The following is a 26,376-nucleotide window of genomic DNA, read 5'->3' as shown; positions in this document are numbered from 1 at the left end:
TCTTGAAATTTAAGTTTGTGAAAATATAAGTTTAAGAACTATTTTTGTGTGTGTTGTCATTAATGTTGTTGAATATTATTTAAGAATATGATGATTTAGTTTCATACATAGCGTCAACCACTTGAGATTTGCTAAATTATTTTTCTTTAACAATTAAGAAATATATTTTTTTTTCAATTATATGCTGGCACTAAAGATTTTTTACACTAAAAAATTTAATGACTGAAATATATATGTTTATTATCATACATGCTATTATTGTAGGTTAATTTTATAATTTGTAATGTTCTTTGTTCTTGGTGTTAGAATATTTTTCAGTTATCTTATTCATCATTATTCTTATCATTATTAAGCATTGACACTTCATTCTGTAATTTTTAACACTTGTTTTGGTTGTGGAAACTGTCAGTGATGCTTTAGTCTTATTGTTTTATACAAGATTGATTCAGACCATTTGTTTCCTATTATGCTTGAAATGTGTTATTATTTTATATTTATCATAGTAACATGATTATTTTCTCATTATATGTTTATCTATTGTGATTATTCTTTGGCCATACTTCTTGGATCAGATATGTCTAGAAGTCTTATTAATTACATGGACAACACGTGTGTCATTTATCAGCTTGCCTTAAGTCTTTTCACTGTGTATTTTACTATCTTTTGTTAACACAAATTATGTGACAATGACAAATTCAACTAGCTTCTGTAATTTCTTGTTATCACTTGCTTAATCACAGTCTGCTTCACTGTTTCAGTTTTGTTTTCAGGCCTTTCCACAATTTTTGACTCTTCAGAATGCACTGAGTTAGGCTGACTCTTGATTCCCTGGTTAAGATTTTGTTGTCACTAGTGTGATTCATTCCTACATCACAAGCTGCTTTCACTATTAGAAAGCAGTCCTGAAGAAAAAAGTTGTTTTTAATTTTGACTGCAGTTTCCTTTCTGTGGCATGTTATATTTGTACACATATTACTCACTAGTGTCAGTAGAATTGAGAACTGTATAATATTAAAGGATATAAGCACAGGGTTGTAACAATAGTTGTGCAATATATATAAGTTCAATGAAAATTGATATAATTTCTGATGGAAAATGAGTATTTAGTGAAATGGAGTTAAGAGGAGGGTTAAAAGATCTATTAATTGTAAGAAATTCAATATTTTTACAATTTGGAAATAATGTGTATATTTATTTGTGATGCACAGGTAGTTTTGGACTTGTTCAATATTATCATTTACAACATACAAATGTTTACTGCTAATCTGAAAATGATATGCAGAACATGTTACAGAAGATAATCTCTCTTGTTATTGTAAAGAATAGGATACTCATTGGTTTTCCAATAACACTTACCTCCCCTCACATTGCAGCTATTACTTGACTGCTAGAGTTTCTTTCCTTTGCCCATCTAAGCATTGGTCTGATTTTTTTCTTGCTTGCTTCAGTCATTTATTTCCATTTTAATTGCCACTCTCTACTTATGTCAATGCACCTTCTATCGTGGTGCTGTATATAAGTACTAAAGTCAGATAAGGTTATCACTTTTCTCGACAAAGTATTCACTAATGAGTTTCTCTGTATTATGAGTGTTGGAGATACTTTGAGCATTCTTTGTGATACTTATTTGATTTTTGTTAAATTTTTATTTCTTTTTTGTTTGGCAAGCTTATATACGCCATGAATTTCTGGATTACTGTTTCTGGCACAGAAACAAATCAGGGCTCTCCTATCCCACCTCTGATATCTAGCGTCGCTCAACAGTCAGAGGGGGGGGTCATTCTCAGTTGAGGCTGTCCACGACCTTATTTGTTGTGAGATGGAGAAATATATTTGGTCCAGTGGTGTTTCTCCAGGGGCTCTGATGCTGCATTTGCGGGCTATCCTGGACAATCTGGAGAGATTTTAGATTCGTTTTTTCCAGTTATATTGTTAGCTTCTCATGAGGCCAATTTGGATCAGCTGGCTCTGGCTCCTTTTCATCAGTTAGTTAATCGAGTATGTGATGTTTTGGGTCTTCCCCCAATTGCTTTTCAGTCTATGCCTTCCTTAATGGTGGAAAGGTTTGAGGGCAAATACTTAGTTCTTCTTTCATCCCCTGATATTGTGGTTCATGTGGGGAGGTTTACTGCTCAGTTAAGTGAAGGGATAGCTATGCTTTGTCCTCCACGTCTGTCAGAACATCATGCATTAGCCTACCACTGCCAGGTGGATGCGTATCTAGACTCTCAAAGACTAGACCATCTCCTGGAAATGTGGGGTTCCAGAACAGAGTCATTGGTCATCGTGAATAGATCACAATTTTCTAGGATTCGTCTGGTCCTAACTACAGTGCTAAGATATCATCCCTCCAACATTTGTCAGAAACCTCAGTAATCACCATGTCAGTTTGATGATGATTCGGGACTATTGATAGCATCTACCTTGGTTTGATTATCAGCTTCTGCACTTTCCCTAGTTCTTGGATGGTATGTTGTTGGGATTTGTAGGGTAGTGATGCATTGTTAGAGGGCATTCATCTACTAGTTGCCACCCTCCATGAGTTACGTGAGGCTGCCTTTCTTCGTCTCTAGATTTTTGCAGGTGTTCCAGAGTATTTGGAATCAAGGGTCAAAATGTTGCCTGTCTGCATTCCTCCCTATTGTCATTGGCTTCTTGACTTTCCTTGGATCCTACAGAGGGTAATAGTTCCAAGTGTCCCAACCCTGACATCAGCCCCCTCAGTCCATTGATACACAGTATAGATTCAGCCCATTCTATGAGGTTCCTCCACTTGGTTGGAGCTCCACTAGTGATGGGTGTGATCATCGTATGCCTTTGGGGTCTGTGGGGCCTCGACTTTATGAATTTTTGGATGTTTGGTAAACCTTTACCACAGATCCATGGGTACTACAGGTTCTTGTATCAGGATTAGTCACTCAGTTCACATCTTCACCACCATTATCCATCCAACCTGTAGTGTTTCTGCCTCCCACAGTTCCTCGGATTTCGGAACTTTGTTCCAGGGCTAACAGAGATTTGTTGGTCAAGGGGGCAGTGGAAAGAGTCATCCCAGTTATTCCAGGGTTTTGTTCCTGTCTATTTTTGTGCCCAAGAAGACAGGAGATTGTCATCTAGTCATTGATCTTTCTCAGTACATTGTTCATGGAAGAGGGTCCATTGTCACCTCGTAATTTTGAATGCAGAGTGGTCCTATCCTGGGTCCTTGGTTGAGCACAGTGTTCCATGTCCTATTCATAATTCTGGGGGCAAGTGGAGTGCTCCTTGCCCACACAGTTGGGGTGTGAGGATAAGAGTTCATAATTCCAGATTGAATGAGTTGTTTCCTCAGGCTGAGTATGGCATACAGGATCCCATCATACTTAGTTTGAGATGTTGCCGTTCGATTAAGGAGAAGGTCTGTCCTCTTAGGTGTTGCTTACCTTCTCATCGTGATTTCAGTTTGGAACACATCACTTTATAACTACAGATTGGGATCCCCCCCCCCCACATATATACAGATATGATGTAGGGGCTGTGGCCCTATAATTCCAACTCCGAGCAGTGGGACCTTGGCTACCTGGTTTTGGCCTAACCAATAGTGATGATAGATAGGTTCCGGGTGAAGAACATACCTGTTCTGGATGTAGTGCAATTCCTCCACTAGGATGCTAACCTTCTGTTGGCACACCCACCGTCCATGCAGATACATTCTCTATGGGTAATGCCCTCACCGGCCCCTCCACCTTATCGATGTGGAATTCTAGCTGTAGTTTGAGAGAAGATAAGTATGTTTTGGAAGTTAACATTTTCTTAAATCGAAAATGTATTTCCAACAATACTTGCTTCCTCTCACATTCTCCTGCCCTTCCTCCCCACTGGTGTTAGAGACTGGGATTGAGTCTGTCTCAAGAAAGTGATAACATTATCTGAATGAGGTGCTTATATACAGTATCAGGATAAAGGGTACATTGTTGTAGGTGGAGAGTGTCACGAGACAGATATCGTCAAAGGCATGTATGGGAAATAACAGACTGGAGCAAGCTACCAAAAATCAGACCAATGCTTAGATGGGCAAAGGAAAGAAACCCTAGCAGTTGAATAATAGCTGTAGTGTGAGAGCAGGTGAGTAATATTGGAAATACAATTTCGATTTAAGAAAATGATAAATTTCTTAGCTTAAAATGTTTTTTTGATGTTTAAAAATCATAAAACCATGCATTCTTGGTGGACATTTTAAACATTTGGGAAGAGTTTGTTTATTGGTTTGTTGGAGTGTTACAGGCAGCTAAAAATCTTTTCTTTATCAGTGGCTACTAAGTGTCATTTAACTATTTAAGTTAAGATTATGCAATTTTTTAGTTAATGTACATAAATCAAAGAAAATATCAATTTTAACCTCATAGCATTTTATGCCAGTAAGCCATCTACAAGGTGTGAAGCTTTGTACAAATATCTTTGATAACTATTTGGCTGCATAAAGTTGGCTCATTTCTTTGTTGAAATTTATAATATTGATATTTTATTATAGTATATTTCTTTGACTTGCTCTTCTGTGAATTGATTATGTAATTTAATTCCTGTTGATAAACAGGTTTGATATTGCTCTAATTAGCAGAAATTGTCAGTATGACCAATTTAAACATACACGTTTATTTATGCACATTTTGTGTTTTAGTTCAACCTGAAAACCTTTGAATGATTTAGTTCTTCATAACAACTCTACTTACTCCAAAACTAAAAGTAATTAGCAAATTTCCAAGCTGCAATCTATTATAATAAGACTCAATTTTTGTCTGTTCTGAAAATGTGTGCACAACTTACTATCTAAATGTGAATTTTCACATACATCATTTCAGTGGATGTAGATATACTTTAGTAGATATTTTATGCAACAGATTAAAAGCTTATCTGTTTTTTAAAAAGGTCTAACATTAAGTTGTAGAATAACATTATAAGCTTATTGATAGTATTAAACGTGGTAAAGTTTAGCCCTAACTAAACTAAAGCAAAACACGTAAACATATTTTATTGAACATAGGCTCACTAGTGTTAGGCCTAAGTCAAGTTGACTTATAGATTTCAGTGTCTGTGATTTGAATTATTTTGTATTATGCTAGAAATCCTGTATTTAAAGAAGTACTGTTGCACTAAAGATACTGATTTGATTGCAAATGTTTTGTGGATTTCTGCTAGTATTTAGATAACCTTACTCATCATATATTTTTTTAACTAATCTTTACAGGTTATAGGATCAAGATTACTACTGGAAAGACTGGGTTCCACAGCATGTTTTACAAATATAAAATCTCAACAACTTCAGTTGGGACTCATACCACCAACACATTGTCAGGTTAAGTATAGTAATATTTAGAGTTTATTTCTTTCATTGTCTTCTAAATGCCTGTTTTAAAAATGTACTTGGCAGAGGATGCAAGCATAAAAGTTTGTATTTATTAATTTTGGCTTTTTAAAAAGTGTAATTTTTGATAATGATTTTTCTTCATTACTTTTGTATGAGAACGGATAAGTATTATTATTGTACTATGTGTTTAATGCATCGTATTTAAACTGGGTAATCTTACTATAATGGATGCAGCGTGCATGTGAGTAGCTATGTATGTAACCAAAACTCCTGTGATATCTACTGAATGTCATCACAAACAAAAATCCATAAAAAATTTCACACTTTAGGTATTTAAGATTCAGGCAATTAGGAAAATAACTGTGGTATGTGCAACAACTGTTTCTTTATAATAGAACACACTTTTAATTAAAAGTACTCCCCTCACAACAAGAACACGACTTTCAGTAGGGCTGTAGGTGAGGGTTTGATTATATCTTTATTGATGTAATTTTTAAATGTAGTACTGAGAAACTGTAGTTCTTGAAAAACTTATTTTTTCAATAAAGGGTACTAGTTTAATACTATTTTTAATAATTATTAGCACAAATAGCCACCTATAGGGCAATATATCTGCTAGTCTATATTACTAAAATAAGAAAGTTTTAAAGGTCATTATAGTTCATATTTTTGTTTTTGTTCACTTGAAATTCCTTCAGTTTTTAAATAGTCTCAAAAATGTTTAAATGGAACACTGCAGTTATTGCATGTTAATTCTTCTATGTAGATTTATATAGACATGTATTATGCTTAATTAAATTATGATAAAAATTTGTAATCGAAGGAAAAGTATAGATCACAATTGTATCTAGAACTTTATTTGACAATTATTATTATTATTATTATTATTCATTAAATGATTTATTTTTTGTGCTGTGCTGATACAGTCTCGGAATTTCAGTGCCCCTCAAAAAAATTTCTTTATGAAGTTAATAGAAAACATTCAACAAGAGCTGTCAAAGAACAAAGAAATGAAGGTATGTGTATGTTAATGAATATGGAATGTAAGTACTAGGTGACATATCGATGTGGTGTTTGGCAGTTTAACTGCATATATTTCCAACTTAGGCAGTTTTCCATACAATCTATTTATTTGTTGAATGTGTTGTGACATTTTAAAATATTAGATTGCTCTTCGTCTCTGTTGCTTAGAAGCCACTATTTTATCTCTAACATTCAAAATTCTTGGTTTTGGCTGGAGCCTGCTGGTACAAAATACTGCACAAATATTGTGGTGCCATAGATCTTTGAAGTCTTGTATTAGTAATGTTAACTTGCCTTGAAATTTTACTTTTTATCAACTATAATTCATTTCATTTAAACAGTACTGTCTGAGAGTTAGGGATCCCAGTTATCCTGCATTTTTTAAGTGTTTCCCCTTGAAACGGAACATTACGGATTTGGTGAATCTCTTGTTATTTTGGCCTGTCAAACATGTCAGGCCAAATTTTCACAAGTAGGCCTATGTTTAACAAATGAGTCTGTTTGATGCTGATATTTTAAGTAATAAACATGATTACTTTGTTTCAATTTTTACCAGTCAGAGAGCCATTAGCATGAAATTCTACTAGATCCAAAGCAAAGTTAAAAGTTGTGTATTGCATCATTAAATCTAGTCTCCATGACAAGCAAATGAGATACCAGCCACACTTATTGTGACCATGTGCATAATTATTTTTATTTTTTTTGGTGACTGTTCATTATTATAAGTTTATACATAAAAGAAAGTAAGTAGAATAATAAGAGTGTTTGTAGCTTGGTTCACGTTGCTGATGAGTAGTAAAATAAACACAAAATTACTGTAATTGTATAAGGTAACCCAAGAGAACTTCTCAATTACTACTTACAATGTTAATATCAATGTGCTGTTAAGTTGCCCACCCATGATAATCTGGGTTTAGCACGGCATATTTATAAATGTCTAATCTCTCACATCATTGCAGATTACTGAAGATTTCACGTTTGAAGCATAAAAGGTTTTGTAGAATTATTTAGTGTGGATGTAACTAACCAAATAATGCTAACCTATTCGTATTTCATCAACGAAGTTGAATTATTCATCTTTAATGATACTTCTCTATATGAAAAACTATGTCTCAAGAATGTCCCCTAAAATTTACATTGTGTCCCCTTAATTTTGTTACAAGGAACAATACATGGGGCCATTAAACTGTATGATATAGGAGCAACACTGTTTAAAATTGACTTATTAGATTATTGTTCATCAAGATATTATAAACTAGTGTTTTTCAGTTTTATTATAATTATATAGCACTATTTAAGAAACTAAAGGGAGAGTTTATAAATCATCTTAGATCTCTACTCTATAAATACAACTCCTTTAATTAGATTGAAAATGTACCAATTCATGTTTTTTTCCTTTTTGTCAACTTAAACTGATATTTTATTTGTACATAGAAGTTTTCAAAAAAAGTGATGTATTTTTAGTTTTGTTAAATGAATTTCTTGTTACAATCTCTGTACATTATGTATATGCTTGATAGAGCTGGGTGATCAGTGGAATTTGCTAATCAGTTGTCGGGCTTGTTAATCAATGACATTCACCAAAATGTTTATTCTCATGAGATGGCTAAAAAACAAACAAAATGATACAACAGTTTTTTGCCTACATGAGTGGGCTAAAAGAAGTTTGTAACATACAAGTTGGGTGTCAATACTCGTAGTGGGCAGAGAACAGATAACCCATTGTGTAAGACTTAACAGCAATATTTCAATTATTTGATTAATTGGAATAATTGAAAATAGTAATAATTGTAAATCCTAATTTCTATTAGTTGATTATTTCGGGAGTTGTTGTGCTTAAGAAATTTTAATTAATCCAAAATAATAATGGAAAATCATAATAGCAAAATTTCAATTGCATTATAGTTGGAATAATCAAAAACAGTAGTAATCTGAAACATTAATAGATGATTTTCTTGATATTATTTGATTTAATTTTAATTTTGGATTTATTGATTATTTTACATGACACTAATTGATGCTCATAAGTAATTGATTAATTCAGTTAATTACCCACCTCTAATGCTTGAATTTTGTTTTGTAGAAATTAAGGAAAAATTACATAAAAAAAACAATTTGACTTACTGTCATATTAAATGGACTATAGTAGGGATAGTTAATTATTTCAATACCAATGTGAGAACACTATTTAGTAATGTTGTGTTACGATATTGTTTATTAGGATTATAAATCACTGATACCTTTTTATAAGTTCCATGAATTATCAAAATTATTTACAAAATGTTCTCACATTAGCCTTTACATCTGTTTGGTATTTTGGTAATAAGATGGTTCAAGAAACAGCTTGGGATATTCTCTAGTAAGAAATGTTTTACTAAGTTATTTATTCTGTTAAATATACATTTTTGTTACAGTATTTTGGATTAAAGCTGTTAAAATGTATGTACGTATGTATACAAAAGTGTTTGATATGATTTAGGAAAGTCTTAGAAAGTTTAGAGAAGAAGCTGAGAAGTTGGAACAATCAGATGCTTTGCAGAAAGCAAGGAAAAAATATGTAAGTTTAAGCTTCAGAAATATTTTTCAAAATTAGATCATGATACCAATGAGTGTGTGTACACATATATACTCAATACAGCTGTGTTGTTTGTTTTGATTTATGGTAATATAATTTCACATCTGTATTACAATTAACCTGATATGATAAATAATGCTTTATTAATCAATTCATTTAATTTTATAGGAATCTATAGAATCTGAAACAGCAAAAAGCTCTCAGGTTCTGAAAGAACAACTTGAAAGTTGGAAAGACAAACTTAAAGAGGTAAGTTATGAAACTGAATGAAGTTGCTTCAGGTGGTAAATGACTGGCTAGCAGCACAGTAACTGCTTACAGACTTATTGTGATTAGTGGTCTTATAGTATGTAATTATAACATAATTAGGCTTGATGTTTTGCTGCATATTGAGATGAAAAGAAATGAGATTTTAGTTGTTAATTTTTCAAATAGGGTTCAAAGAGGGCTACTAGTATGATTCTCGAGATAGAAGGTTTATCTTACAGAGATAGGTTAGGATCTGTAAATTATTTTCTCAAGAGAAAATAAGGGGAAGAGGTGATTTTATTGAATTTTACAAGATTATCTGGGGGATTGATAGTATAAAGGCTTCTGATCTGTTTATGCTATATCCTAAAGATAACAGTATGAGAGAGACAAATTTAAGATTTGGAAGACAAATTAACTCCAGTTAAGACAGTTTTATTCCTCTATTGAGGATGATTGACTTAGGGAATTAGTTGCTGTCAGCAGTAGTGGGGGCTGGCATTTACATAAGTTTAAGAGGAGAATCAACAATTTCCTGAAATATGATGGTTGGATTTAAATTTTAGCTTTTTTTTCAAAGGACAGTCTTGAAGGGCCAAATTGTCCTTTTTTTCTCTATAGGCTATAAATATTAGTGATTTTTATTTTTAACATCCTTATAGTTTTACCTTGAAAAATATTACATCATGGAATTTAATTCACCATACACTGTATTATTAATAGAACAGTTTAAAAGTAATAAAAAATATTAGAATAAAGAATTATAACACAAATATATTATTTGCTTGAGAAAAATGTTCTTACTCTAGGTTTAATTAGTAGTGTTGACAATTTGTGTATAGAAAAAGTAATGTTTTAACTGATAAAATTAACTTTTTTTTTTACTGCATTGCTTACTAGGGAATTGAAGAAGCACAGAAGAGTGAATTAGGAAAGAAAGGCTTAGAAATTACTGAAGAGATCACCAAGTCAGCAAGAATTGCAGCAGAATCTCTAAGCAAACATAGAGAAGAGCTGAGTAAGGGTGAAAAGTTTAAAACTGTCTCTGAGGTAGTTTGTTCGTTTCTTAATTTATAATTAGGTACATATTATTCTAAATTAATATTTGGGTTTTTGGTTTTGTATTTCTTATGAGAATTCCTTTTATGATATATTTATTACAAAAAACATCTTTCTCTTAGAAATGTAATAAACATTTCTTTGTGTCAATTTTTTAATTAGAAAACTTTAGTTTCGTTAGTTAATATATGTAATAGCTTTATTTTCTCTGTACAGTTACTGATTTTAGTGAAATATTTTTGTATTACATATCAGTGTAAATGGATAGTTTTACTTCAGTCTGGGTAATGATTCTTCTTCAATTTTTTTGTAGGGAGTTAGAGCAGTTAGACAAGAAATCAGAGAGAGTACTTTTAGTAGAATAGGAGTATATAAACCACCAGGTAAGGTTAATTTTGTGTTTTATTCCATAACTTTTGTAATTAAATCACACACACATATACACTCTCAATTGTTTTTATACTTTTTGTTACATTATTTTTATATTGAAAAAAAAAATGTATCATTTACCATAAAAAAAGTCAAACTTGGGGTGTAGTGAAGGCAAAGGAGCTAGTATGGACTTAGAAATCATTTATTAAAATCAAATACTGTACTGTATTTATTAGGCTTGTTAGAAAAGCCAAATTAAACTTTTTCACTTGCACTGATTATTTACCTTAAAATGAGGAGTAATCTGCATAACATTGTTTAAAATAAAAGCTTCTCTCTGGTGAATTATAGATTATTTATTTAGCTGCTTCTGGTGGATATGTATCTCATAGTAATTTCACAGAAATATATGTATTGCTTCAATTTTTGTTGCTGTGTGTAATGTATATGTAATTTACAGTATATTAAATACATATATATACATATTGTCAAGTATTTTCAGTAGAATATAGGTTGTTATATTTCAATTAAAATTCAAAATTGGATAGCTAAAGAATTTCAATTTTACGCATCAGTTTGTGATATCTATTAATCTTGGTATATGAAATCATATGTAAACTGTAGTATGTATAATGTGTTTTTATACACAATGGCTAGAATATCCCTGATGATTAGCATGCCAGGTTATGGATTGGAAGGACAATATTTTGAGTCACAATATGCCTCTGAACATGCACTTTAAGATGTGGGAATGCTATGACAGTTAATTCTACTTGTGGTTATTAGAAGCTATGTTGGTTTTGCTGCTGCTGAGTGGTTTCTTTCTTTCTTGTGTACAGTTTTAGAGTAGGAATGGCTATGCCTGAACTTTGAGGTCTGTGATCTGGCTATTTAACTCATTCCACATAAGGTGTCATCCATGTAGAAAATACCAAATACTAAATTTAAACACCAACTTTATACTCTTTTTTTTTTATACTGCTATAGTGATCTTTTCCATGTCAAGGCAGAATAAACATCAATGTTAGAATTAACAGGAAAGTTTGACAGTCTTGAACTTAAGACATTGTGGAAAGGTTGTTGTGATATCAGTTGTTGTTGGTTAGTGGCCTTTATGATTACCAGCCTTTCTACCATGAACACCCAGGACTGAATCCAGGCTAATACCATTACGAACACAGTCCTCAGGGCTTCTTGAAGACAGCAGCAGATTAGCAGCCAGAGTGTAAAATGTAATCTAGTTGCCAGTTAGCGTCCAGTAAGAAAAAAGAAAGAAAGAGATAACTAAATAATAAGTAGACTTAGGTGGTTATATAGGCTACTAACCATGAGAATGAGTTTGAAATATTCTTTTGCAGGAAACAGGTGTAAAGATAAGCACATAATCAAAGTCTTTTTCAAAACCAGTTTGTATACGTAAGAAAAATAGCTCTACTGGGTAACATTCTCTGTCTCTACCCTAACTGGGCTGAGAAGAGGTAATACAGCTGAAAATTGTGGTAGTGAGTTGGTTCTAGTGTGAATTTTGTTGCCAAATGTGATCTGACATGTTGTATTTTAATACCAGAATATGTATCATGTTGTAAGTTTAAAGTCTGTAATTTGACTTTAAGTGTCTGAATTATTTCATACTGAAAAATTGATATATAATTAAGTTAGGCTTATTACATTGTTTAAAAAGAAATAGACCTCAAAAATAAACAGTAGTTATAACTTTCATAATAGTGTAGTTTGAAATTTCTGAAATTTGATCATCATTTGTAGTATTGCCAAAAGTTACAAAAGTATGTAGATAAAAGTAAAAAGATATTGTAACTTAAAAGTAATAAGTCAGAAATATACTCACTAAATGAAGCAACACAAGCAGAAGAAGAAGGAAGGAACAAAAATCAAAGCTTTTAGTGTATGCTTGCTTTTCCTTTCGTTTTGTGATTGCTTGTTTTAGTTATAAACAATATTACCTTGGTGTGTGTGTGTGTGTGTGTGTATATATATATATACACACACACATACATACACATGTGTGAACTTTTGGTGTGAATGATAATTGGCAACTTTAGTTAAGAAATTTCAAACTACACATTTATGTTAGCCATAACAGTAATTATTAATTAATTCAATATGTTTTAGCCAAACTTAGAAAAAGAATTGAAAAACCAGATATGGACAGTGAAGATAAAGTAGTAACACCTAATACGTAAGTAACTTTTTGATTTTATTGATATGTTGTTTTTGAAATTGTTTTCACTCTATTGTGTCCTATCCCCCTTTATTCTATACTCTGTCAGTATCAGGAGATTTCAGTTTAATTCTGTAAAACATTTTCTGCTCCCACCTTTCATTATTTGTGGGTTCTACCTAACCTGTTGAGGAAAAGTTTAGTCAGAAGTACCACACTAGTATACTCGTTTATATGGTAGATTTGTGGCTTTTTATGTTAGTGTTTATAATTTTATCATTGAATGGTTTTAATGAGACTTTATATTTATAAGATGCCATTATTTCACTCGAGTTCTTTCTGATTTTCATCTGCTATTTATAAAAAAAAATTCTTTAAACTTTTCTTATGTTTCAGAGAGGCCACAGGCTTGGAATTACATAAAGATTCCAAGTGGTTCCAAAGTTGGCAGAATTTTAAAGATAACAACCCATATATTAATAGTAAGTACTTTACTATAATCTTACAGTAATTATTTAACATCTCAGTTTTTACTTAGGTAACTGATGTACATACTCCCAAACACATAACTAATTTTTCATAATCATTTGATTAGAATAAGCTGAAAATGAATAGGTGTTAAATCTTTTAACACATCCTAATAAATTACATCTTAGTAATATATAATATTAAAATTTAATTTGAAAAAGTACTAAAATAATTTTATTGTGATAATTGTTCTTTTTTTAAAAGCTTTCTTACAAATTTTTCATCTACATTTATTTTTTAAATTTTTCATTCAAGAAGGTTTTTTTCAGGAAACGCTATTTCTTTCAGTTGTTAAAATAAATTACAGCTTTAAATGTTGATAATAAAGAAAATTGAACCTATATTTGGCTATGTTGCAGCTTTTAAATCTGATATATTTTAATATCTAGACATCTTTAATATTTATAATCTGGTAGCTTTAATGAACAGTATATTATGCCAGCCCCCCAGTGGCTCAGTAGTATGTCTCCAGATTTACAATGCTAAAAACTAGGTTTCAGTACACATGGTGGTCACAGCACAAATATCCATTGTGTAGCTTTGTGCTTAACCTCAAACAAACAAACAATATTGTGCCAGCTTTGAAAATCTCATATATCTTTAATGGTTTTCCTATAGAATTTGTATGTATTGGAAAAGAATGTTATCTGTAGAACCACATTTTATTTATGTGATGCTCACTTGGTGGGTTAGTGATAAACTTATGGATTTACAATGCTAAAACCTGGGGTTCAATTATCTGCAGTCGAAAGAGTGCAGTTAGCACTTTGTGTAGCTTTGTGTGACCCAGCAGTAAGTTCTGAAGGTTTGTAACACTAAAGATCAGGTTGTGATACCCAAAATGGGCAGAGCATAGATAGTCCATTGTGTAACTTTGCGAGTTACAACAAAGAAACAGAACTTATTTGATAGCTTGCTATTCATTTCATGATCTTTATTTTTTTGTGTTTGTTTTCTAGTTTGACATTTCATTCGGTTAATCATGTTATGCTTTTACAAACAGAAGTGTTTGATTGGAAAATGAAATATGATGAAAGTGATAACCCAGTTATTCGAGCATCTCGATTAATAACTGACAAAGTCTCTGACATTATGGGTGAGTGACATATTGCTGTATTGTAAATAAACAAACTTCCATCTAAATTACATGAAATATATCTTTAATTACTGAGTAGCTGTTAGTTAAGATAATTAATGTCTGTGATGCAGTGGATTAGTCTGTTGATATGTAACACATAACAGAGACTAACAAGTTGTATGTAATATTATTAGTAAGTTGCTGAAAAGAGTGATTGCTTAAGTCTGACAGTCAGAGAAAGAGAATCTTTAACATTAAACTAAGTCCAACATGTGTTGAATAGTACACTGTATAACTACCCCTCAAAGGGTCATGTGTATTCTATATACAAAACTTATAACCAAAACTAGTAGATTTAGATATGTCACTTATATCCCTAAAAAAATTGTGTTTAGATGTAACATTTGTAGCTTGGATAAATCTTTAGCTGTACTTAACTTAATAGAGGTTGTGTTGGAATGTGTTCCTTTAGCTTGAGGTAACTTGCTAGAAGTAAACAAAAGTTATTTTGTAATGTGTAGTTTGTAGCTTTGGACTATTCCTTCAGCTATATGAACTTGTTGGAGTAAAATAACAGAAGTTATACCAAAAAGTACTATTTGTTACTTTGGATAAATTTTCAGCTCCTTATAACTTGTTGAATGACATTAAAAATATTGTCACATATAGACAGAGATTTAGTTGTATATAATTTTTGTTGTGTGGTTATATATAACTGTGCCATGATTTTTAAACAGGTGGACTTTTTCAGAAAACAGAATTATCAGAAGTATTAACAGAAATCATTAAAATGGATCCAACTTTTGAAAAAGAAAAATTTCTTAGAGAGTGTGAAGTAGAAATTATTCCAAACATTTTAGAAGTGAGTACACTTAACATTACAAGGTTTTTGGAATATGTGCTTTGTGCTGTTTTAATTTACTAAATTTAACTCTTGTACATGTATTTGTAAATGAAACAATTTCTAGATTTCATTTAGCTACTAGACATACAGTGATCTAAAACATAACTTTGTTTTATTCAGCACTTATAATCATATCTAAGGCTTATCCTTTGTTGATATGAATCAACATTTTTAAATAAGTGTTTGAAATTTCTTTTTATAAATGGCTGGTTTAGAAATATTAATTTCTTGAAAATAACACTGATATCAGAATCCAATGATATCGAAGTATTTTATTCTGTATCAGTAATAAATATTTTTCCATTTAAAATGTTTAATTTATTTTATATTTTGTGTATTTTAGTTGGCAGAGTAGAAGAATTGTTTCAAACATTTTATTTGCAACAGTTGGCAATTTTCAAGATTAAATTAGCACAATAATATGTACTGTTTGTTTTATTGACTTATTACCACAATGTACTATTTGTTTTTTGTTGACTTACAATAACAGTGTACTGTTTGATTTTTGCTCACTTATTATCAAATATACAATGTTTTTTGTTGATTTACTACCACAGTGTAACATTTGAGTTTTGCTCACCTATTACTACAACGTAGGCTTGTTTTTTGTTGACTTACTGCTACAATGTAATGTTTAGTTTTTGCTTGCTTGCTTCTACAATGTTTCTTAACTTACTATTAGAATAAAGTGTTATTTGTTGATTTACTACTACAATGCACTTTTTGATTTTTGCTTTACTTACTTCAGTGTTACATTTGTTTGTTGACTTACTACCACAACACTGTTTGTTTTTTAACATACTATCACAGTTTACTCTTTGTTTTTGTTTATGGTGAACCTGATACTTTTTTTCAAATCCCTCAAATAAATTCTGAAACATTTAATTTTCTTTCTCCAATGAATTTACTGTCATGTAATAAGTGTGTTGATATATTTGTTTTTGAAGGCCATGATTCGAGGAGATCTAGAAATTCTAAAGGACTGGTGCCATGAGGCAGTAAGTACTATGATATTTAAAACCAATGTTATCAAAACTTGGTATAAAAAATCATTTTTCATAATATTTAAACTAAATCAACTTTATGGAGGTTAATAGATCATTGCACACTCTTCCTCTCCAGAGACAAAGTTTTCTCAAAATTGTTTTAGCATATTATCCTTTAATAATTATCGGTAATAAAAATATGGTATTAAAAAAAAGTTATAAAAAAGTTTTATCTAATGTGATGAAATGATAATTCCCTATATGTTTTTAACACTAAATTTGTTATTTACTTTAAAACAAGTCTATTTTGTATTCACCAGACATAATAATACATTGTATTAGCATACAGCCAATCTGTTTATTTAATTTTTTTAGTTTGTTTGTTGTTAAACATACAGTTGCAAACTGGGCTATATATGTTGTGCCAGTTACAGGGATTAAACTAAGTTTTATTGTGCATGTAATGAGTGGCCCAATGATATGGATAAAAATTTTCCATCTTGATCTAACAAACAACTACTTGCTGTGTATGTTATAACTATGCATGTCACCGTAGGCTGAAATTAGCCTCTTAATCTGGCTAAACTGTCAATTACTCCTTCCACACTGTTTAGACTAGTGTATTTTAATATATTTTGATTTTATTTACAATGATTTTTTGCTTGTGTACAGAGGTGATTTCAAATCATTTTCACTTTCTACTTTTTCAAAGAAAGGATTCCTAAACTGGATAGTGTCACTGTAGCACTTAAGCAGTAATGCTAGCTTTTGACAGAATCTATACAGAAACGGAGTTTTATAAGAAGGATAACAATGTTTTAAAACAACAAAAAAATTAAATGAATGCTTTAATAACATATTAGTTATCAAAACAAATTTTAAAATGAATTTTTAACAAGATACAGTCTTTACTTGCAGCTCAGTTACCAGTGTGTTTATTTCCTCAAACACACGTACTACAACTGCATGTTTGGGGAAGCAGTGTTTGTAATAGCTGCTGTAGTATTGCTAATCATATAAGCACTTTTGTGAACAAAAGTAATTGAATTGGTAAATAAGATTGAAGCTTTAATCTATGTAAACATTTTAGAAAATAAGGTATTTCGATTTAAAAAATCTTAAGTCTTCAAATGAAATATTAACTATTGTCTTGGACGATAGAACTCGCATGAGTATGCTGTCATATATTTTGTTATGTTGATGATGATAACTTATAACCTGTCATGTAGTAAAAGTAAGAATATTTCAACCGGAGTAAACTTCCAGGTACAAGTTACATTGTTGACTTTTAAAATTAGTCATAAAATTCCAAGGTAAGCTAAACTAAAGTACTTATTAGTTTGCTGATATAACTATCCTGCATTAGAAATTTGTTTACGAGGTTGCATTCGAACTATAAGGAGAAGTAGTAGATTGCTCAGTTTAGAAATGGAATATATAGATTTCATACTTGTTTTTGATGACACTAAATTTTATTTTATTGAATTGTGTTTCTTATAATTGGATATGTTTTGTTTCATATTTTATATTACAGCCCTTCAATACTCTTGCAGCTCCCATCAAACAAGCACAAAGTGTAGGGTACAAGTTTGACTCCAGGATATTGGATATAAGTCACATTGATGTATGTATTCTTAATAACTTTTAATATTAAATTTAATTCGTTTGAGTTTCGTTAAGTAAACTTGTGTTTTCTTGTCTAATATTGAAGAAATATATTCAAATAGACTTACCTCTGAAATACTGAAAGTCTTTCCTTGTTGAGTTGCTGTCATGCTTACGACAACAGTGTAGGTTCTGAATGTCATTGATGTCATACAGAGCTTGTACTTAAGAGTTCTCCACTCTCCAACCTTTCAGGTAACTTATTGCACATACGTAAGGAGAATGTACATTAGCTCTGCTTTTCCCTTTACAAGCCAGGTTTTCTTGTTGACTGTTTTGCTGATAACTTCATTCATTATAAATTATAATGACAGCATTAACTACTGCTGCAAGTATTTTTACAAATTCAGAAATTGTTTTTGGAGGCCCTACTTACATAGGCTACTTCTGGCAGGCAGGTATTGCTGGCAATTATTTCTAAGAACTTAAGAGTGAAAGAAAATAATTTAAAACAGTATGTCAGCAACACGATATTTGCTATATTGAGTCCTGATAAAGCCTTTTGTCAAAACCAGAATCTCATTAGGTGGCTGGGATAGATAGACGTAGTGGTTGAGACACTACTTGTATTACTTAATTGCATGAACAACATCTGTAATGGTTTGAACTAGATTAAGTTGTGGAAGTGTAAATTTTATCCATTTAATTTAAGTCATTTACAAATTAAAACTAGGGTAAGGATTAATAATTCATTGTTATTTATTGTAACATTAGTTATTTTATTCTTATTATTTTATTTAATTAAATTTTACTCATAATTCAGTCTGTTAATTATATATGTTCGTGTGGTGTCTCAGGTGTGGAACATCTGCCTTTTCTCTTAATGATAAAAAAAAACATGATCTTTTGTTTATGGCAGCCATTGTTTTTCACCTGTTGTGTCACCTGCCTTATGTTATCTTGACCTTGTTTCCACTTATTTGCTGTTTCTGAAATTTCAAATTAAAAAGTCACTAAAACATTGCAGTTCATTTCATTGAGAATTAACATTTAATACTTTTGTTTATTAGTGTACATTTTTGTTACAATATGTTTTTAATTATATATATTGAGGCTTATGATAATGAGTTGTATTTACATTTGAGGAAAAGAGCAAAACTGAAATGCTATGTGTTTGCAGAACTCACAAAAGGAAAGTGGAAAATAAATTATAATTATTTTTTCAATTTAAATTGTTTTCCTGGTACAAACTTAATTAATATGTTGAGTAGACTGGTGTTACTGAGAAGGTTTTTAGCAGCAGGACAGTAATTTTATTTTTTATATATTATCTTTTGTATATTATAATAAGATTATTACCAGTTAAGCAAGACATTATGGTAATTAAATATTAATTAAACGAAATTGCAATTAACATTTGCTCAGCTATATATTCATTTGAAATCACTTGATTTTTTGGGGGGGCATTGTCACCCACTTGCATTAGATTTGGCATAATGCTGACAACTAAACAATCTTGAGTAGTTAGATTGCAGTCAAACAGTAAGACCATTAAAGAGGATAGTGAGCAACCAATGTTGTAGTTTTACTCTGTTGTACTTTATTTTGAGTCTATTTGACAGGGTAAAAGTTTTAATTAATGCCAGTTGGGGAATGAAGGAAAACATTTCAGTATTATTTATATATGTCATTGAGAGTATTTATAATGAAAAGTTCTAACTTTGAAGTGAGAACTTGAGAAGGTTGTTCTCCCTTCTCCAGGCTTCTTGATGGAAATCCTAAAAACGTTGTAAGATTGTAGTAAAGTAGGCTAATTGCAAAAAAATGAAAAAGGCATGTACAAAAAACTAAAAGTGAAAAATAATAACATGCATAATAAATTACTTTGCACAATTATTATGGAATATATTTGTTAGAGAATGACATCTTTCTAGTTATATAATTTAATTGCATAACTTTTAAATTCAATAGCTACACCATTCTTGATTCCCGTATATCCATAACAGAATTTTCAACTTGTTACAGTCAGTTGTTTAGTTTTTAAAAAATTCTCAGTAGCCAATAATAGGACTTTTTTTTTGTCAGTAACTCATACTTGGTGACAAAACGTATAAGATAACCAAATTAAAGGGAGATTTGATTTCGTAGGCTTAATGTTTTGTGGCTTGCAAAAAAAGTGCTTATTTCTAAAATTCATAGAAGAAGTGCCACATAATAGGTGTATTTTATTGATGAAAGTATATATTTTATAATCTATACAACTCCTCCAGGACATAAAATTACTGGGAGTCCATAACTTGATGTCCAAGTCTCTCCCAAAGGGGGAGTTTGTCATAATCACAAAAATTGTGACAGTAAATCGTTTGTATGAGTACACAATATGTAATAAATTTTTCGGTAATTTTTGGTCATAAGCAACTTTGCATTAGCTGTAAACAGTAATATTTGCCATTTTCATAAGGGCTTTCTAATTAACTTGACATAATTGATTACCTTTAAGCATTGGTTACATCAATTAGTGTTTTATAAAATTATTGTATGAGGAAAATTGTTATTAATGTCATAAAAATAATCAACTAATTTAAATTGTTTCTTATTATTCTAATTATCTAAATCAACAAAATATTGCCATTGTGATTCCTAATTATTATTATTTTTGATTAATTTAAGTTTGTTAAGGTTAATCAATTGTTTTGACTAAATAAGAGTAGTTTTAGCTTCATATATTGTTTACTTACTACAAACGTAACTTGTGTTACTTGGGGTTAGATTACTTTAATGAAAAAAGTTATAGCAAGTTAATATTCATTATTCTGTATTTCCTCAAATAAAATATTGATTGCTGAATAACTTGCTCATTTAACTGTAACATGAACTAATAACATATTGTGACACAATACGTGACACAATTATACTTGTCATAAGACATTAGGTTAGGCTTATTACATTTATATATACCACATTCTTTACCTAGCCCCTTAGGGATTTTCAAGAATTAGAATAGTGTATAATAATAGTATTTCAATCACACTGTATTTGTCATATCTATTGCTGATGACACCATCTTGCAAAATGCTAACACACTATTACAATATGTAACACAGTTAACTCATTAATTTATTTACATGAACAGGAATGATGTTTAATTATAGCTAGTCCTAGCTATCATCAGATGGTGCTTAACCACTGTTATGTACTTTGAATTGTTTGATCTTTCAAAAGGCCTACACACCATAACAATAAGTAACACAGTTAACTTGTTAATTTATTTACATGAACAAGACTGCTGTTAAATTATAGCTAGCTCTAGCTGTCATCAGGTAGTGCTTGAACACTGTCTTGTACTTTGAATTGTTTGATTTCACAGCATGGCCTGGTGGTTAGGGGCTATCTTGCAATATGTATGTTGCGGGATCCAAACCCAGCACCAAACATGCTTGCCATTTCAGTTGTGGCAGCATTATAATATAATGGTAAAGAGTTTGAAATTGGTGCTGCAGCTGGTTGCCTTCTGTCTGGTATAGTTGACAATTAATGATGGTGGTAGATAGCATTAATAGCTTTGTCATAAACGAAAAAACAAACAAACTCAGCATGCACATGTGTTGCTACAGTTTATTACAGACTGTACTGTAAAATGTAAACATATTAATAATCTTAATGTGTTCATTCTAAACTTCATTGTATTAACGACTTGTTAAAAAGTGTACGATGTTTTATACTTATGAAGTTGCTATTTTTTAAGGTATTCACGCTGATAATGGAATTTTCAGTAAAAGTCGGTAATTAAAGAATTTTTTGGTATTACCGTGTTTTTAGTTTTGCTTTTAAAACTTTTATTTCCACTTTACAAATCATTGCAGTAACTGCAAAGGTGTCATCTAGTATCATCACAAGTTTTTTTTGCCAAAGAGTAAATGTTGTGCTGTCCTTGTTTTCTAGGATTGGACTAAATTTATTTTCACTGAATTATATTCAGAACATTTACTGGTTATATCACATTAAATCTAAGTATAATTATTTGTAAAGAAGTATTTGTTTATATAATAATAATTACATCAGTTTTTTTGTAACAATCCTATACTCTTATTGGTCATGCAGCACCTATTACTATATTGGTAGAAAAAAATCTTAAAGGACAAGTACAAGGGTAACGGCCAATAAAAACTTGAGGATATTGTGTTTAGTATTTTTCTGATTTATAATCAATGTCATGAAGTATTATTTATTTTAATCAACAAAAACTCAGTAGTTTTAATACAGTAGTTTTGCAGAATGGAATTAATTGTATTTTCAGCTTCTTACAGGTTAAAATATTCAAAACTTGATTTCTGAGTATATATGTAACAGAACTGAAGTAATGAAGAGAAAGTTCTGTGTTTTTCTTGATAATGTGACATGCATTTAATATTGTGTTTTTTTCCCCCCTTTTGTATAGCATTGTCTAAAGTTATTTGGCTTATTTCCAAACTTTATACATGTGTGGATCCTATTGATTCTCACATTTGTATTCCTAATTTCACATCCTGCATTATTCTGTGTTTCTTGCTACTCTTTCATAATATAAAGCATGTTAATCTCAAAAGTTTACTCCTGAACATGTGTTAAGTTGTACAGTTTTGGTTGCCACAAAGGAGATAGTTCCTTCTTCATCTTAAAGATTTTAAAAAAATCTCATTTTTCACAGCTTGCAATGGGAAAGATGATGGAACAAGGACCTGTACTCATAATAACATTTCAAACACAACAGATCATGGTTGTTCGAAATGCTAAAGGTGATGTTGTGGAAGGAGATCCAGTAAGTTGCAGTGCTTTTCAGTACCCTGTTATATTCTGAGTCAAGGGAATGTAGAGTGCCAAGAATTCTGTGCATAAAATTTAATGAAGGAAAAGTGTATCTGTAGTTTTGTTTTTATTTAAATTTTTATTTTATTTAAATGTGAAGAGCTTTTTCGAAATAAATAATTGTATGTCTTTTGTCTCACCAGTCTGGATATACCATACAATAAAGAAAGCAAAACTTTGTTGAAATTCAAGATGATTTTATGACATAAATGTTTTCCTAATATGCTTTTCAATAATCTCATAGAAGCTATGGCTACACAATTTCTATCATACAAATGTTTATGGGCATGTGTGTGTGTATATGTATATTGTTGCAAGATTTTCTATTGTTGGGTGGGTTCTTTTGGATTATTAAAATAATACTAAGTCCAGTTTACACAAGAATAACGAATTAGTTTATTTTTCTTAAAATTTACTACAGGTGACTTTCACTTGTAGTTGTAAGAGTTGCATAAAAATGTTTGAACAGAAATTTCAAGACTAATGGTAAGTATGCCTAACTTGTGAAAATACTTGCTTACAGTATTTCCTTGCTAATTGATTGAATAACTGAACAGATGTGATAAATCTTCTCACACTGAATAACTTTTCTGAACTGAACTCATCACTGATTACTCATATTTATATCATACTCTTGTTTCTAGATATTTCACTAAGATTCTTGGTTATTATATCATAGTGAACTTTCAATATGTTGCATCATCATGATTAAGCAGCTCCCTCTAGTAAACATCTAAATTAGAATATTAAAAATATAGCTTACAACAATATATGTATATGGATAATGTGTACTGAAGTTTATAGTAAAAATATTTAGCATGGAAATCATTGTTTTTTAGGACAAGATCTTGAGAATGTACTATGTATGGGTTTTATGCCGAGATCAGACAGAACTAAATCCCAAGGCAGCTTGGAAGCTCATGGATCTTTCAGCAAATAGTGTACAGCAGTTTCTATGATTAGCAAAATTATTAGCAACAAGTATGATTCAGAGGTGAGAGAAGACTTTCATTTTGGATGTGTAATTGACAGAAATATATGTGATACACATATATATATCATTTGAAAGTGATTGAAAATCTTTTTATTATTTATTGGGATTTTATTGTTTGGCAGATAAATAAATTACAATCATGACTGGTGTTTTCATTCGTAATATGCTTGTTCAAGTAAAAAGATGTTTTGATAGATGAAACGACTCAAGTGGGCATTTACATTAATATCAAAATATCTGTACATTATCATTTTACATAAGATATAGGAAAAAAGTTTTTTTTAAATTTAAAAGTTATGGTTTAAATTTTCAAAAGCTGTAAAATCATTAAAAATCGTGTTCTTTTTTTATCATAAATGTTGACTGTATTACTTTTTATTTTGTTAATTCTGAAAACTTTTTTTGGATATTATTTTAATAAAGCTATGGCTTATGTCATGAGTAATGATACCATTCTGATCGTTTTAATTTGTGGAGCAGTAATACTAAAATAGACAACATAATATACTTGGTCAGTACATTTTTGTAACTGTTTTGTCTGTCAATTAGATTGCAAAAGGAAATGATACAATAATTTATTTTCCTTTCTTTTTTCTTTTCAGGTTGGTTATATAGCCCAAAAAAAGACAAACCTTGTACAGCTGCATAGTTCATCATAATTTTAGTCATATCATCAGGTCAATTTTATATGCTAGGGACTGTAAGAGGTCATTTAATTCCATTCTTTAGTGAATATAGAGCCAACAAACTGTTTTACTTGATCATTCAGATATTATTAAAAAAGCTAATTTAATTTTCTTTTTCGTTATTCTATTCTTTTCATGAAAATTATGTTAACTTATGAATAAAAATATCAAATTAACTTGTTCACGAGACACTTTCTTTAAGCTAAAGGTTTCATTTTGTTTTGATTTTTAAACTTTTGAAGGCAGTAACTAAGAACTAGATAGTTGTGAGTTTATTAGAATTCATACTACCTTTTGACCCATTCTTGAGACCCTCAGAGTTTTCGTTTTTCATAAGACCTACGTGATGCATTATTTCTTATTTTATGTCATTCTCATTATTTTGAGAACAAATGATTTATCACGTTTTTTTGTCAGTAAGTCTTCTAATATAATGCACTTTACTCTTTTTTTTTCTTTATTAATTAATTAGGATGATTTGTCTGAGTTCCAAGATTAGAAATTAGCTAAAGCTTTTCTTCTAAGTAAACAGATTTGTCTTGTTGCTCTGTTAAAGCTTGTTGCTCTAAGTAGTTGTGCAAGTTCATCAGGCTTTATTGTGAGGACTTGTTTTGTTTTTTCCAAATATTTTCAATTCCAAGTGTTGAAAGAATATGGAATCTGTTGCTACTACTGTTGAACTATGCGACCAGGTTATTTTGCCCTATCTTTTTGTTTTATTTTACAAAGAGTACCTAATCATTTAAAAATTGGTATGTAGTTGACTTGATAGTTACTATATAAAAGATTTATCCTACATTGTATTCCCACTGGTGTATACGTCCATTATATGTATTAGAAAAAGTTAGGTGGCAATAGTTCATTAAAACTTTTTTTTTTTTACATTTTACAGTTTATAATATATACAAATAAACAATAAACATTAAGTGATATGTTAATCATCTGTCAGTTGCAACAGTTTTTGTCAGTGTAACTGTAGATACATGTACAATGAAAATTTTCAGAAGACTTCATTCCTCTGTATGAAAAAAAGAGCAGTATTATAATTCCTAACTCACAAAAAACGTAAAACGATGCTAAACACAAGAAAATATAAGGGTTTCATAAGGAACGAAAGAGCTCAGATATATAAAATAACATAATAACTTATAAAAAGTTGAGTAGAAAGTTATGAATAAGCATATCCTGTCATTAACTTAAATCTAAATAAAAACCAAAATGGAAATTATTAACAGAAAAATTCAGGTTCTTTGTTTACAGTGACATTGTATGTAAAGTGTGTACAAAAAAGAAAAGCAATATAAAGTTTAAAATTTATATAAAAGGCAGGAAAGGCTTAAGAAGTAGACAGTTGAAATAATAATATTGTGTTTTTAATTAAACGTAAATTCAGTGTACTAAGGAAAGTTTCTGGCCAAGAGTTCTATATCTGAATGGTCAGTGGTCAGAATTTTAATAGTACCATTTATAAATAACCCTTTCAATATTGATTTTATCGGATATTAAATAAAATTATATATATATATGTGTGTGTGTGTAGAATTGTTGACTAGATTTGCAAGATATTCGAATAAAAGCACACACTTTCACACATTTCTACATCGTGAACTTATTCATGATGCCTATTCCCAAAGATCCTTTTAAGATGTATAATTTGATACCGTAAAATACTCATATTTTACTCTCCAAACATTTTGATTGTATTTTTCAATCTACTTTGTTATTTTCTGAATTCCTATTATAGTTTTAGCGTTTGTATTGCACAGGAATGAAACAACCCTAAACTCAAGTGTTAACGTTTCATGCACTAACTTTATTTATTATTATATTTTTAACAAAAACGACGTAAGATGGCGCTATTTTCATTGTGATACGTCAGCTATTTCATTAACGTTGTTAGTTGTATTTTATTTATATGCCTTATTTATACGTCAAAGTTGTAGTCAAAT

At 30.5% G+C, this 26,376-nt stretch overlaps 1 protein-coding gene across 1 annotated transcript in view; it reads left to right on the top strand.

Moving 5' to 3' along the window:
• The window catches only part of LOC106470121 (mitochondrial import inner membrane translocase subunit TIM44-like), a 25,904-nt gene extending 1,538 nt beyond the window's left edge, over positions 1-24,366 (top strand). Inside the window, exons 2-16 of the mRNA XM_013930646.2 lie at positions 5,225-5,332; positions 6,271-6,360; positions 8,847-8,924; positions 9,111-9,191; positions 10,092-10,241; positions 10,564-10,633; positions 12,753-12,819; positions 13,198-13,283; positions 14,333-14,425; positions 15,145-15,269; positions 16,259-16,309; positions 17,832-17,921; positions 22,590-22,700; positions 23,587-23,741; positions 24,344-24,366. Of these exons, the coding sequence (XP_013786100.2) occupies positions 5,225-5,332; positions 6,271-6,360; positions 8,847-8,924; positions 9,111-9,191; positions 10,092-10,241; positions 10,564-10,633; positions 12,753-12,819; positions 13,198-13,283; positions 14,333-14,425; positions 15,145-15,269; positions 16,259-16,309; positions 17,832-17,921; positions 22,590-22,700; positions 23,587-23,706 (1,320 nt within the window). The 3' untranslated portion in view covers positions 23,707-23,741; positions 24,344-24,366. The remainder of the gene's footprint in view (positions 1-5,224; positions 5,333-6,270; positions 6,361-8,846; positions 8,925-9,110; positions 9,192-10,091; positions 10,242-10,563; positions 10,634-12,752; positions 12,820-13,197; positions 13,284-14,332; positions 14,426-15,144; positions 15,270-16,258; positions 16,310-17,831; positions 17,922-22,589; positions 22,701-23,586; positions 23,742-24,343) is intronic.
• Positions 24,367-26,376: the final 2,010 nt, after the last annotated feature.

This window comes from Limulus polyphemus, unplaced genomic scaffold (genome assembly GCF_000517525.1).
Source record: "Limulus polyphemus unplaced genomic scaffold, Limulus_polyphemus-2.1.2 Scaffold3831, whole genome shotgun sequence".
NCBI lineage: Eukaryota > Metazoa > Arthropoda > Merostomata > Xiphosura > Limulidae > Limulus > Limulus polyphemus.
This window is presented reverse-complemented; position numbering and strand designations above follow the sequence as displayed.